Consider the following 13,458-nt stretch of genomic DNA (forward strand, 5'->3'; position numbering starts at 1 on the left):
AATTTAAAAGAACCTTAAAAAAAAAAAACTATTTTCAACTTTTTTAAGAACTGTTTAACATTTCTTTTTTTTTTATATAATTTCTTTTTATTGAAAACTCATTCATCTCATCCTATTTCTTTTTGACCATTCAAAATCCCTCAATTCACCAACTAAAATCTAAATATTTTTTATTTATAATTTTTATTTTAAATATAAAAATATTATAATAATTCATCAATATTATAAAAATAAATAAATAAATAAAAACAAGCTCTAAGTTTATTAAAAAAAAATTAACCATACTCAAAACATTACTTCATTTATCCTCTTATAAATCACAATATCACATCATTCAATTAATTAAACAAGATTTTAAAATATAATATATTTAAAAAATAAATAAATTATATTAATATCTCTTTATCAACAAAAAGAAAATATCACAATTCTCAAAATCAACCATTTTATTACAATAAACTCAATCAAAAGGGTGCTACTAGGTCTTGTTTGAAACCTAACTAAGTGACAATTTAAAAATAAATTTATGTTATTAAAAAATATCAATTATTTAGGTAAACAAATTTGAGAGCATAAATATATAATACAAAAATTAATCCCCAAATTGAAATAGCTAACAACATTCACCTAACTACATGTACATTAATGACAAAATACAACTTAAAATTAATGCAGTTGTACCTCACAATAAAGGGACATGCACTTGTCCCTTTGAATTACAATATTAAATTCTCATTTTGCCTAATTATATTTTTTTCATATATATATATCACTCATCATCTCCAGCCTTTAGGCGGAGAAACCCAGATCCATTTCAATTTTTAGAAATTAGAATCATCAAGAATAAGAGAGAAGAAGAAGAAGAAGAGAAGAGAAAGGAGATGGAAGATTACATAATTAGGATAATTATGTATGGATTGATTTCATGGTCATGTTTATTTATTGTAATGAAAAAGATCTTATACCCAAAACGATCATTGGATTTCTGTAACCGTTGCGTTTCAATAATCCACGCATTATTAGCCGTAGCCATTTCTTGTTTCTCCATTCAAGATTGGAATTGCCCTGTATGCCCTTTGGCTTCAAAATCATCCCCCATCCAGGTATATTATAAATTTAGAATCAAGAATCACCAAGAACAAGAATCATATTAACTGGATTGATCTTGTGAATAACTTTTGCAGATGAAGACTCTAGCAATGAGTTTGTCTTACATGATCTATGATCTTTTTTGTTGTCAATACAGCAATGTTCTAAAGTTAGACAGTTTCATTCACCATTTCGTTAGCATTGTTGGATTCGCAACTGGTCTCATCTACAAAAGGGTAACATATTATCATAACTCAATGGTAAAACGCAAGAACTCATGTCCTTGTGTTTGTGTTTTTTTCAGTGTGGGTCTGAAATGGTTGCTGCATTACTGATAACAGAGATGTCAAGTCCATTTCTTCACTTAAGAGAGTTACTTAAAGAACTTGGTTATAAGGACACTATCCTGAATTTAGCTGCTGATGTATGTTTGTTCAATTAGGAAAATCTAAATCATCACTAATCAATCCTTAATATCTTAATCTTGTTTAATGTTTTGTCATCTTGTTGTTTAGGTTTCGTTTGCTGTTATTTTCACTGTGGCTAGGATGGTGGGAGGGCCATATCTTACTTATCTTACTCTTTCTGCTAACAATCCCCTTCTTATAAAGGTATATGTACTTTCATTACATTAATTAATTAATCAAATCATTTTATAATTAACTTAATTACTACTTAGTAAGGATTTATCATAATGGGTGGGGGTCCATCCCAGATCCTATCTTTAGGGATATGTTCATCTATATTTATAATTATCAGTTTAGGGAAGGGGAATTTATATGGGTTTTTATATATCATATCCTTTATTAGGAACATAAACAAATACAAATAAAATTTAAAATTAAATTATAAATAATATGATATATTGTGTTCATGGTGAATGGTCATCTCTAAGAGCTGATTTGAGATATAGATTATTTAAAGATTAATAAATCAAAATCTATTTTAATTGGTATTTTTTTTTAAATTATTAAAATGTTTCTTTTATATTTAAATTTTCTGAAATAAAAATAAAAATATTTTAAGTGGTGAATTCAATCATTTGATGTTGAAAGAATATTTAATATGGAAGAGGATCTCGAGTTATTTAATACTTTATTTCTTAAAGATTTAAATATTAAATAAAAAAATATATTTTAATAATTTAATATAAATAATCTACTATCTCAGTAATGACCCACCAACTCCAGTCTTGAGACTTGTTTGGTCTGGATTAACAATTTTATAAAAAAATGAATTATTGCATTAAATGATCAAAATATCATTAATATTTTAAAATTTTAAAAATTATTAGTATCATTATTAATTATTGTGGTTTTTCAGGCTATGGCCCTGGGATTGGAGCTGGTAAGTGTATTCTGGTTCTACAAGATTGTGAAGATGATGAAATACAAATTGTCTAGGTTTGGTTCTTTGGGTTCTACTAAAGCTCATAAACAATGAGACATGATTTAATCTTTCTTTCTGTATTCTTATTCTATTCTCTCAAGGTTTAAGATTGTATAAAATGTATAACTGCAAAATTTCGTGTTTAGATATTATAAGGGTGTTCTAAGACAACTTGAAATCCTAAAATTAATCAAATTATGTTGATATAGATAAGATAGTTTGAATTTTCTAAAACACTTCAATATTTGGAAATAACTTTGAGTTAAATCTGAGTCTGTATCTGAACTAGAAAACATAGTATGTTCGATGTTTTCTTATCCAAACTCAAATCCAACTATAGAAAATATTTTCAAATTTATGATTAGTTGAACTCTATCACATAAAGATACAAGTGTTAACAACTAAAAATTTGACAAATTAAACCTTAGCATGTGATGTGAGGGCAAGATAATATGTATTATATCATATGAATTGACAAAAGAAAATAATTAAACCAATTGAGAGATGGTGAAGAAACTTACATGGCCTTCTTTAGGGTTTGTGGAGAACATCCTTGAGAACAGAAGCGATCCTTTCCGACATGTGATGTTCTGTAAATACTTCCTTTACAAGATCATATCCCATTTCCCCCATTTTCAATCTCTTCTCTACTATCGTCGCCAATTCGACGATATTCTCTGCAAGTGGATACACACCATCTTTTCCCACTGGGTGTAACATTCCAGTCTTTCCGTTTATCACAATCTCTGTCGTTCCTCCTGCTGATGTTCCCTAATAAGGTAGTAACAGTAGTCAGTGCAGGCCCAGAAGATTGGACTACCTTAGACATATCTCAAATTTATTTATTTTTCGTAATACAACAAAATTTATAGGCATTTCAAAATTCGAATTCATACCATTTTGAACAAAAAGTAAGAATCATACCAATAAACTAAATTGCTCATTCAATAAAACAATGTAAAATAAAAATATAATAAATTTTTATTTTTTTTGGGAGGGGATTGGACTACTGAAGACCGAGGGCTTGTTAGTAGTAGTATGGAAACATCATTTCTCTGTCTGATCATGTTTGAAAACAAAGCTTCATTAAACATAAACTCAAAAATTAATTGATGATTTCTCGTAGATTTTTCCATATAGACCCATAAAACTCGTCATGCTGATTTGGACAAGAACAATCTTTTGAAACTTCTAGAGTTGCTTACAACAAACTTAACTTAAATTTTGTTCACTTTTCTTTTTTTTATTGATTTTTTTTTATTAATTTAGGCAACTTGCCAAGGTAGAAATTTCCAAATAAAAAGATCAGTCCAAATGAGCAGTTACAATTGATGACATTTTCGGTTGCATACTGAAAAGTTTTTGGAAAAAAAATTCGACTTCATTGAAAATTCCAGGAACATGAATAGATGGTCTTACCAGCACAGGCAGTCGAAAGGCCATAGCTTCAATTGTTATCCTCCCAAAACACTCTCCTCGAGCCTGCAATTATTCCACAAAGAATACAAGTTGAAAAACCAATGTAACTCAACAAATTACATTGAATTAAATCCAAGGAAATGAATAGGATACTCCCACCCGTCTAGTTTACTATTTTTATTTTAAATTAGTGTTTTACCCTAAAGGAGGCTAATAATGAATAAATGACAGTTCCAATACCTGAGAGTTTTGAACAAGAACATCAATGGAGGCCAAATAAGGATAAACATTCAATGTTTTGTTGACAAAGTGAACACGACCCTCCATTTTCTTCTCAGCAACAAAATTTCTTAACTCGGTTTCGAATTTAGTCTGTGCATTCAGATCACTTCCCACTATTAATGCATGAATTGCGGGTACTTTCACTTTCTTATCTTGAATAATCCTCAGGCTTTCAGCGAAGGAGCGTAGAAATAGATCTTGACCTTTTCCACGGGAAACACCTGAAGTTATCAATAGTACAGTTGATCAATTATTGTATTAGCTAGAAGGTTAATGGAGTAATAAGAGCATTACTATTGATAACTGCAAAGATTAGATCATCATTTTGCACTCCAAGGGACTCTCTCACATGTTCGCGTAAAACTCTTTTTGCTACTATGTTTTCGGCTACATCCATCAAGTCTTGGCTATTTCCAAGGTGCACCACGTACGTTTTTGGCATACTAATTCTGCATAACAAAAAAATGTTTCGTTAAGAAACTAACTAAATCATAGCTTCAGTAATTCAACAACATTAAGGCATTCTGAATATTGGGAAACAGAAAACTAGAGGTGATTACAGATAAGGATTGGTTCACTTATTTGGCTAAAAATCAATTTGGACCTAATAAATTCGTTTTTGCACTGTCAAGACCCTATCATATGTTTCAGATATAGGGTTGACTTAACATTTAAACTAATTAATTAAATAAAATCAAGTGGGACACCACCCAAATAACAAATTCGAATAAGTCATCCAATTTAACAAACTCTGTTTCGTTAGAAAGACATCATCGAAATCAAGTTTATCAGTACTAACAAATAGTAATATAAGAGCATCTTGCGCTCTTTTTAATAAAAGTTGACCTTTTAAAAAAAACAAATAGTAATATAAGATGAGTGTTTAAAATAAAGTTTTGTGATTGAATATATAGCAAGATATAGACACTAAAAGATTAATGAAGTTTTCTAATTGAATAAAAGCAATTAAAGGGGTTGAACAAATGCAACAAACCCCTAGTAACTCAAGAAGAATACCAAGCCTATTTTTTATTTATTTATTAATGAGCGTGCTCATTTTTAAACCTGAAACAAACAGAAAGTAACAAAAGTCAATATTAGCTAAAAACATAAATGACTAAATGTTCTTTGCTTCAATAGTTTCAAATTGGTTTGTATTGCAAAAATTAATTTGACCATCCTAATATTAATATATTTTGAACACAATCAACAAAGTAGGAGTGATCACGGATCAGGTTAGTTCGGTCATTTGGCTAAATACCAATCCAGCCTAATAGATCGGTTTTTTTATGTCTGTCTGAGGACCTATGTGAATGTTTTGGAATGGGGATGTTCGCCTTTTGTAACAAGTAGACCCACGGACTAATAAATGTTCCTACTATTATCCCTAAGTAAGATCTATCAACCCTATATCCGGTGGATTAGATGTTTTTTTGGTTCAAACAAGGTCAGATCTGGAGAATTTGGCTGTTCACTTCTCGTGAAAATAATATAAAACAAACTGATCATTGATAATGACATTCTCTTCACTGTAGAAGGAATGTGTATTTATTTTACTATAACTAAAATTGAATTATCAAACATACCCTAGACGATCTCGAGTCCGATTCTTCCAATATTCCGCAGTTACATGTGAGTCAATCATGGCACCTGCAACAAAAGGGAGGTGCTTTACATACTCCAGTTTAAAGTAATGCCCTCGCATTTCGTGAATCCACCACAAGACCTTTGGAAGTACACGAGGAACATTTTCCTTGACAACAGCATCCAACCACTTCCCAGCAACAGCAGTATTTAAAACGACAAGATCAGCTCTCAGTGATATATCAATCGCTTCTTGACTTTTGGCAGAGAACACCTAATAGAGTTCAAACCATCATAGCAATATGAAGGAAATAACAATCAATTTGACAGAATCAGAATCAGGTTTCTGTTAGTACCTGCACTCCTCGGTCAAGCATTTTGTGTTCTAAACTGTAAATCACTTGGTCAAGGTCAGTTGGTTTCTGGTTTGTAATCCAAACCACATTTGCCCCAACTCCACGTAATAAAAAAGCTAGCTCCATAAGTAATAGAGGCCCACCTAACAAAGTAGTATTCTTACTGTCAACTTTATTAAAACATGATATTCCAACAGTGTCTATGATTCAATGATCTTAAAACACAATAGGGCAACTATATTGAACATGATCTAAGAACACTAAGAACAAGATCTGTAAAAATCAATGTTGGATACCAAATGAAATATATTCTGAATCATGATTGATACCAAAGAAGCCAAAAATCACACTATAATATAATATGGATCAAGATTCATTGAACAGCCTTATACCAAATAATAATAATTTTCAATTATAACTTGGTCAATTTTTAATTTGATTGTGATTTTGCTAGAACAGTTTTCAAATAGGTTATACTGCATTTTCTATATACATTGTACGAGTTCTACTTGACCTGTAGGCTGTAGCTAAACCTAATACTTAAGGAAAACGATTATCAACATGAACACCTAATCAAATACTATGCCTGCAAGTTTAAGTGAACTGTACTTCAAACCTTAGCGAGCGAGAGAGAGAGAGATGAATTGTACCAGAAAGTGAAAGCTCGTGAGAGACCAAGAGAACGAGCTTCGATTTCATGAAATTGAGCGGATTCGGCAAGCTGTCGATCTGCTTAGATGTCATCCAAATCCGATTTTCAATGTTATCTTCGTAGCAGCGTTGAGTTACACAAGAATGAGAGGAAGTTGAAAAGAAAAGGATGACGGTTGCAAGAGAGAAGAGCGAGACGATCACCAGAGCCGGCCATTTCTTCTTCAATAATATCCACACCGTCGTCGTCGATTGCTTAGCCATTCCTCTCTGTCAATCTCTACTAAATTCTTAATTTTGAGCTTCTTCTGAGTTTCGATTGTAGAATACTGAAGGTTTTATACTATGATTTAAGCTATTAGGAATGGATCGATGAAGCTTCCCTGTATTCAAAGTGAAATTATGAACAGTTGCCACCAAGATCTCAAATATAAAAGAAATATTATGTGTATGACCAATATTTGGAAACTAATTATATATTAAATAAATGTTTATTTAAATATCAACCCATAACTATATATATATATAAAGTTTGAATTTGTTTTTTTTTTCGGGAACGAGAGTTTATGGTTAATTTTGATATATATGTCACATGTGAGAGAGTAAATGGATGTTTGAGTCGAAATTAAAAATGTTATAGGTATGTTTCAAACTTGCAAACTAACCAAACAAGTGCAACCATTTAACCAACTAAGCTAATAAAACTTTATATTCTAAATTTAATACCAAATTTGATAAACGCGGTTGAATATATATGTAAGAGTAAATGGATACTTTGGTCAGATTGTGGGTGGGTTGACCTGCCCATAAACTTGAAAACGGTTAAAAATAAAATTAAAAATATTATATGTATGTTTCAAACTTCCAACCTAATAAAAACAATTGCAACATTTTAACAAACTAATCTAATAAGACTTTATATTCTAAATTCAACACCAAATTTAGATGAGAAGTCGATTGGGGAGATTGATGTTTGGTTTCACGTAGGATAAGAGGTGTGTGTAAGGTCATGAGATAAGATGGGATGTCGATTGCGATTTAGTAGTTGGTTTGCCAGAAGTGGGGAATAATTTAAGAGGTTGGTAACAAATGAGATATTAGTGATTAATATATAAATGAGATGTTAATTGATCGTAATATAAAAGTGTGTAAGTACATGAGATTAAAGGTCGATTGTGATTGATGAGTTATTTATCGAGGAAACAAAGAGACATATGAAAAAGTGTTAGTCACAATATGAGAGGTCGATTGAAGGATTGATATTGGTTTGACGAGAATAAGAGGTGTGTGAAAGTGTGCGAGATCACGAGATGAGATATCGATTGAGATTTGATGGTTAATTTACCGAAGTGGGGGTAAAAAAAGAGGTCGCGGTAATATAAAAGAGGATGGTAATAAATAAGATATTAGTGATTAAAATATATAAATGAGATGTTGATTAATCGAATTATAAAAGTGTGCGAGGTCACGAGATTAAAGGTTGTTTGAGATTTGTGGGTGATTTTTCAAGTGGATAAATAGGAATATGAAAAAATGTGAGTCACAAGATATGAGGTTGATCTGTGGTAAAAGAGGTCACGGTAAGAGTAAAAATAATGAGAGGTGAGATTTGTGGAGATAAGAAACCGATAATAAAGGAGATATCGATGGTTAAAAATAATATGAATGAAATTTTGATTAACCGAAATGTGAAAATATGTGAGCTCACGATACTAAAGGTCGATTGAGATTGGTAGTTGGTTTATCGAGTGTGATAAAAGACGTGAAAAATGTGAGCTCATGATATGAGAGGTCAATTAAGAATGGTGGTTGATTTGACGAGAGTAAATATGTGTGTGAAAGTGTGTGAGATCACGATATGAGATGTGAATTGTGGTTAGTTTGTCAAAATGATAATAAAAAATGTCACAGTAATGGATAAGAGGTCGGTAATAGTGTAAAGCACGTCTAATATTACTTTAGATAAAACAAAATGTATGAAACAATTTTAAGTAAAATTTCTAGATCGATCTTTAATAACTAACAAAATAAATGATGTTGACTTGATTCTTATTAAAAAGAAATTTACAATTTTTTAAGTGTTTTAAAAATTCATAATTTTTTTTTTAATTTTAGACATTTAATAAATTTTAAAATATATGTTAACATTAAATTTTAGATTAAACTTAATTTTTACAAATTAAAACTAATTTTAAATTAATAAATTTAAATAATATTAATTTTATTTAAACTATTTATAGATAAATAATATATTATTTATATTTTTATCTGTATATTTGCACGTGTACTAATGCACACAACTGAAGATAAAAGACAGTTCACTTTCAAAAACACTCTAACAATATTATATAGGTTTGAAAGATCTAAACTCTGAATTAGACATTCGGACATTATCACTTAATCAAATATCCAAATTCAGATTCAAGATTGAGAAAACTTTTAAAATCGACTTCATGAACAGTTCTTTACTGTCAATTCTGATATATTTTTTTGTAACTTTAGTTTATCCTGATGTATCGACATAGAGTATTAAGATTAAATAAACTAAAGAATAATATAATATGTTAGATTAGTTGAGATCAAAATTTAGAATTATTGTTATATTACTAATTAAACTTTAAAAATTACGTACCCGTCTAACTACGTTTGACGTCTAAGAAAGTCTAATTTAGACTACGTCTAAAGTAGCATAGTCTTATATATGCACTTGCACAAACAAATAGACAACTTAGCTTTATTCTATTTAAACATCATCAAAATTACGTTGTTAAGATAATATTGTAGATCTTAGCTTCTTGTTAATTTATATTTCAAGTTAATTATTTCTTACTTAATTAACTCTTTTCTTTACTTTGTTTTAATTTTTCCCAACAATTTCCCTTTTTGAAGATGTTAAAAATATGCAACCTTTATCAAGCAAAATAAACCCCCATCAAATAAGATTAAGATCAAAGTAATTCACCAAGGTCTTTAAACATAATTTTAAAGTACAAAAACAAAGAAAAACACAAAGAGAAAGATTTAGTGTCCTTCCCTTTTTACTCTTAGATCTGCGCCGCTTTGGGGAATTGATTCTTCAGTTAAGAGGTTCTGGAATCGACTAATCACTCGACCTCCATTGCCACCTCCTCTGTCGCCTCCACGACCTTGGCATCTTATGTCTGGTGCACAACTGCCTCCGCCTTCCTCAGTAACTTTTCGTTTAGATCGAGTTTCTCGAGCAGAAGTTGATCCCCCCTTTTGCTTCCTTCCCCCTTTTTAACATTATCCGAGTTGACAACAATAAGAGCTATTTCTTTCTCAGCAGCAGTTTCTTCTTCAGCTTGAAATTGACTTACAATGGGGTCAACCTGCTCTAATCACTTAACCTCTGCCCTTCTTAACGAATTAGACATCTTCATTACTTGTGACTGAATAAGTTCAATTATGGTTCTTGTCTCTTGGTGAATATCTAGGTTGAAATTCTTTGATTCGACAAGATGATCCGACAATCGTTGAAAGAAGTTCTTTTTCAGCTTCTTGTACTGAGTATGGAGGAGGTTGACTTTGTATGTATTTCGCTTCAATGTTTTTTTAGTTTCCTTTTGAGTGAAAAAAATGGAAGAGACATCTTCTTTACTTGATGCAGACCCCTTCTCAAGATTTTCCAATCTAGACGACATGTCCATTATGTTCTGCTGCATAGAACTTAGCGCATCCATAATTGTATTGCGAAAGTTTTCTCCTCTAGGAGAGGCTTCTTCGGAGGAACGAGCAGCAGAAGATACGACTTGGGAGCAAGCTGGAGTAGTGCAAATAGGGTTCACATGAAAGTTCACTTGTAAGGAATGCTCCGGTTCTTTGTCTTTAGGGGGAAGAGGGAGCATTTGATATATTCCTTGAATTTTCTTTTCAATTTAAGATCTCGACACATATTTGATTAACACGCTCTGAAATATCTTCGGAGTGAAGAGGTAGATCAGCAACGTTCTCAGCGATGTGTGCAATTATCTTGATAGGTAAAGATGGATAAGCAGTTGAAGGGGAAGGGGATCTTTCATCTAATGGCATTTCTTCAGAGGATGAGGAGGACTCAGCATTTTCAGATTGTTCCTCCTCAACAGAGTCTTCTCTAGATCAACTTGCTTCAAGGGTTCCCCCTCAGCCTGTGAACCTAGTGTCTGTTTAGAGTTCTTTGGTGGTTCCCCCTCAATCAATGGTGATTTTTTGCTTCAGACGTAGAAGGAGCCACTTTAGTTGTCTCCTTCTGAGGAATGGGCGTCTGTTCAACTTCAGAAGCTAGTATCTCCTCTTCTATATTGATTTTTGGTTAAACAACAACAAGGGTCTGTTCAACATAATGTTGGGCCATTACTCTTTTCTTCAAAGGAAAACTTGGCAAGCTCAATGAGATAGGTAGCAGCCTACTCTTCATCTTCAGAAATAATTTGTTCAACTCTAATGATTCGTAGGGGCTCGCCTTGAAGAGGAGACATGTCATCAATGTCATCGGAATTGTTAATCTTTGCACTGATTTGAAATATACTCGATCGAGATGACTTGGAGCAATGAACATCGGATGACTGTGGAGGAATAGTCATTCATTAGCAAGTCAAGTCGTTTCAGTGCATTTTGTTCTGAAAGAGCATCCCTGCCAAGAGGATTGAAATTTGCATTTCCCGCCTCAAGTAGAGGATAAAGAGCGCAACCCATTACATTTTCCACAACGAGATCTTTTCTTTTGAGTGCTTCATGGACCTCAATTGTTTTTGCCTATTTAAGGACCCTCTTCTCCATTTTTATTAATTTCTTTCATTCTTTTTCGATCTCGCCGCCGGAGATGATTTCAGATTAACTTGTGATTCATCCAGGTATCGAAGACTTCAATCTTCTCAACAACTTTCAATTCAACCTGTTCCATAACGAGATTGAAGATGAGGTTGGCCTCCGAAACTTTTCCGGAATCTCTTCAACAACACCTTTTCCTTTTCCAGGAACTTTGGCTGGTTTGGGAGTAGGCACTAGTTCTCTAAAAGTGATGCATGAAGCCCGTGACTGCTCTTTTAAGATTTCATAAGGAGACAGAGCCTTTTGAAATACCCCTTCTAGAAGCTCATTCACTATTCCCGTTGCCTTCTTAACGGGTGGTTCTTCAATAGTTTCAACAACAAGCATCGCAACATTCGACTGAATGGGAGCTTGTTTGGAAGAGACAACAACAGTAGGCGTGGGAGCATTTGCCTGCTCTGTTTCAATAGTTATGTTGACATTACCAGTAGCATCAACTACTGATTCATCAAAGAAGACATGCGAGTTTTCCCTGTCAATACATTCAATATTTTGACCAACTGGCTCAACAATTGGTATTTTAGCTTGTTCCATCACAAGAACATCAATATTTGGCACTACGGCCGGAGGAGTGGAGGAGGTTACCTTAGTTGACTTTTTGAAGACCTTAGACTCCTTCGTCTAATCAGCAGTAAGAATAGACGACCTAACCCGCTTCTTTATTGGGTTGGCTGAAGGTGAAGGCGAAAGAGACGAAATAGGGATGGCAGCGATGGGAGGATTTCCTTATCTTGACCTTTCAGGAATGGAGTTAACTGCTCCAGAGTCCCTCTTCGAAGCTCTCTTCTGGCCGTTAGAGCTAGCAAGAAACTCCATGATAGAGGATTTAGCTCTTTTAACGCTCGTCATGCGGTTGGAGGTAGCTTGGTGCTTGGACCGAGCGTTCGATTGACCACTCGTCTGTTGACTAGAGGAACCATGATTCAACTCCTTGGAGAGTTTCATCATTGCTAAGGTGCCTTTCACATAAATATTGGTGAATATTCGGCAGGGGTTAACATCCTCACCCTCGCTCATGGGAACGCCCAGATGCTCGATGCTCCATGAACTAGCCGAGTTGGATTGAAAAGCTCGCACTCTACTTGGTTTTTGAATAAATTAACTGGCAAAGATTTGAGAACATGGTAGACGCCCAGTTAATCGGCATACCTTTGGATATGGCTGTCATGTAGTCAAATCTATCTTGGGTATACAGGTCGAACGAACCTACCCCACCCTGAAATGCCTTAGCCACAATGTCGTTTAGAAGACATAAATGGGGCTTCATGACCTTCTTCTTCCCATTTATGTTGATCGAACTGCCGGAGTTTGAAAAGACGATCTGCATCTCTAAAATAATATAGGCAAGGATCGCAACATCAAATGTATGACCCTTAGACAGTAGTTCAAAGAACTTAGCGAACATCGATTCAAAGAAGGAGATAGTCTTGTCGTTCACTATCGCCGTTATCGAGTCTTCAACCACCTTCCCCGTCTTGAAGAACTCACGCACCTCTTTTTCATATAGAATATAGGGACCGCTTAGATACTTCCTGAGTCCAAAATACTCGAGAGATCTGAACATATTCACGATGTCTTGTTGTTCGATAGAATAGACTGAATCAAAGTCTACCTGCAAAGTATTGTGAGCAAGGGAAACAATCTTCTTGTCAGACATCTTGGAATGTAAGAAACAGATTAGAACGAAGAAAATCAAGGTTTCTTAAAGAGAAAGCATAGAGAGATTTAGGGTTTCAGGAAAATAAGAAGTGTAAGAACCCCAAACACATGCATGATGTCTTTAAATAGAATTTGAACAGTCACATGTTCAACCGTCACTTTTTGAAAGAGGCCCATCAATTAATTTTAGATGTCTTTTCCC

The 13,458-nt window shown here is 33.2% G+C and overlaps 2 protein-coding genes across 2 annotated transcripts; one reads left to right on the plus strand and one right to left on the minus strand.

The window, feature by feature from the left end:
• Nucleotides 1-876: 876 nt before the first annotated feature.
• LOC124932717 (TLC domain-containing protein 5-like) lies at nt 877-2,642 on the plus strand. The gene is made up of 5 exons (XM_047473385.1): nt 877-1,103; nt 1,185-1,325; nt 1,394-1,513; nt 1,605-1,700; nt 2,413-2,642. Exons 1-5 carry the CDS (start codon nt 882-884, stop codon nt 2,530-2,532), a joined length of 699 nt encoding a protein of 232 aa, XP_047329341.1. The 5' UTR covers nt 877-881; the 3' UTR covers nt 2,533-2,642.
• Nucleotides 2,643-2,917: 275 nt separating this feature from the next.
• Nucleotides 2,918-7,173, minus strand: LOC124932716. Its single transcript, XM_047473384.1, has 7 exons — nt 6,770-7,173; nt 6,120-6,262; nt 5,766-6,037; nt 4,474-4,628; nt 4,138-4,400; nt 3,898-3,960; nt 2,918-3,249 (listed from the first exon to the last, which is right to left on the minus strand). Exons 1-7 carry the CDS (start codon nt 7,032-7,034, stop codon nt 3,010-3,012), a joined length of 1,401 nt encoding a protein of 466 aa, XP_047329340.1. The 5' UTR covers nt 7,035-7,173; the 3' UTR covers nt 2,918-3,009.
• Between the last annotated feature and the right edge of the window lie 6,285 nt (nt 7,174-13,458).

The sequence above is a fragment of the Impatiens glandulifera genome, chromosome 3 (genome assembly GCF_907164915.1).
Source record: "Impatiens glandulifera chromosome 3, dImpGla2.1, whole genome shotgun sequence".
NCBI lineage: Eukaryota > Viridiplantae > Streptophyta > Magnoliopsida > Ericales > Balsaminaceae > Impatiens > Impatiens glandulifera.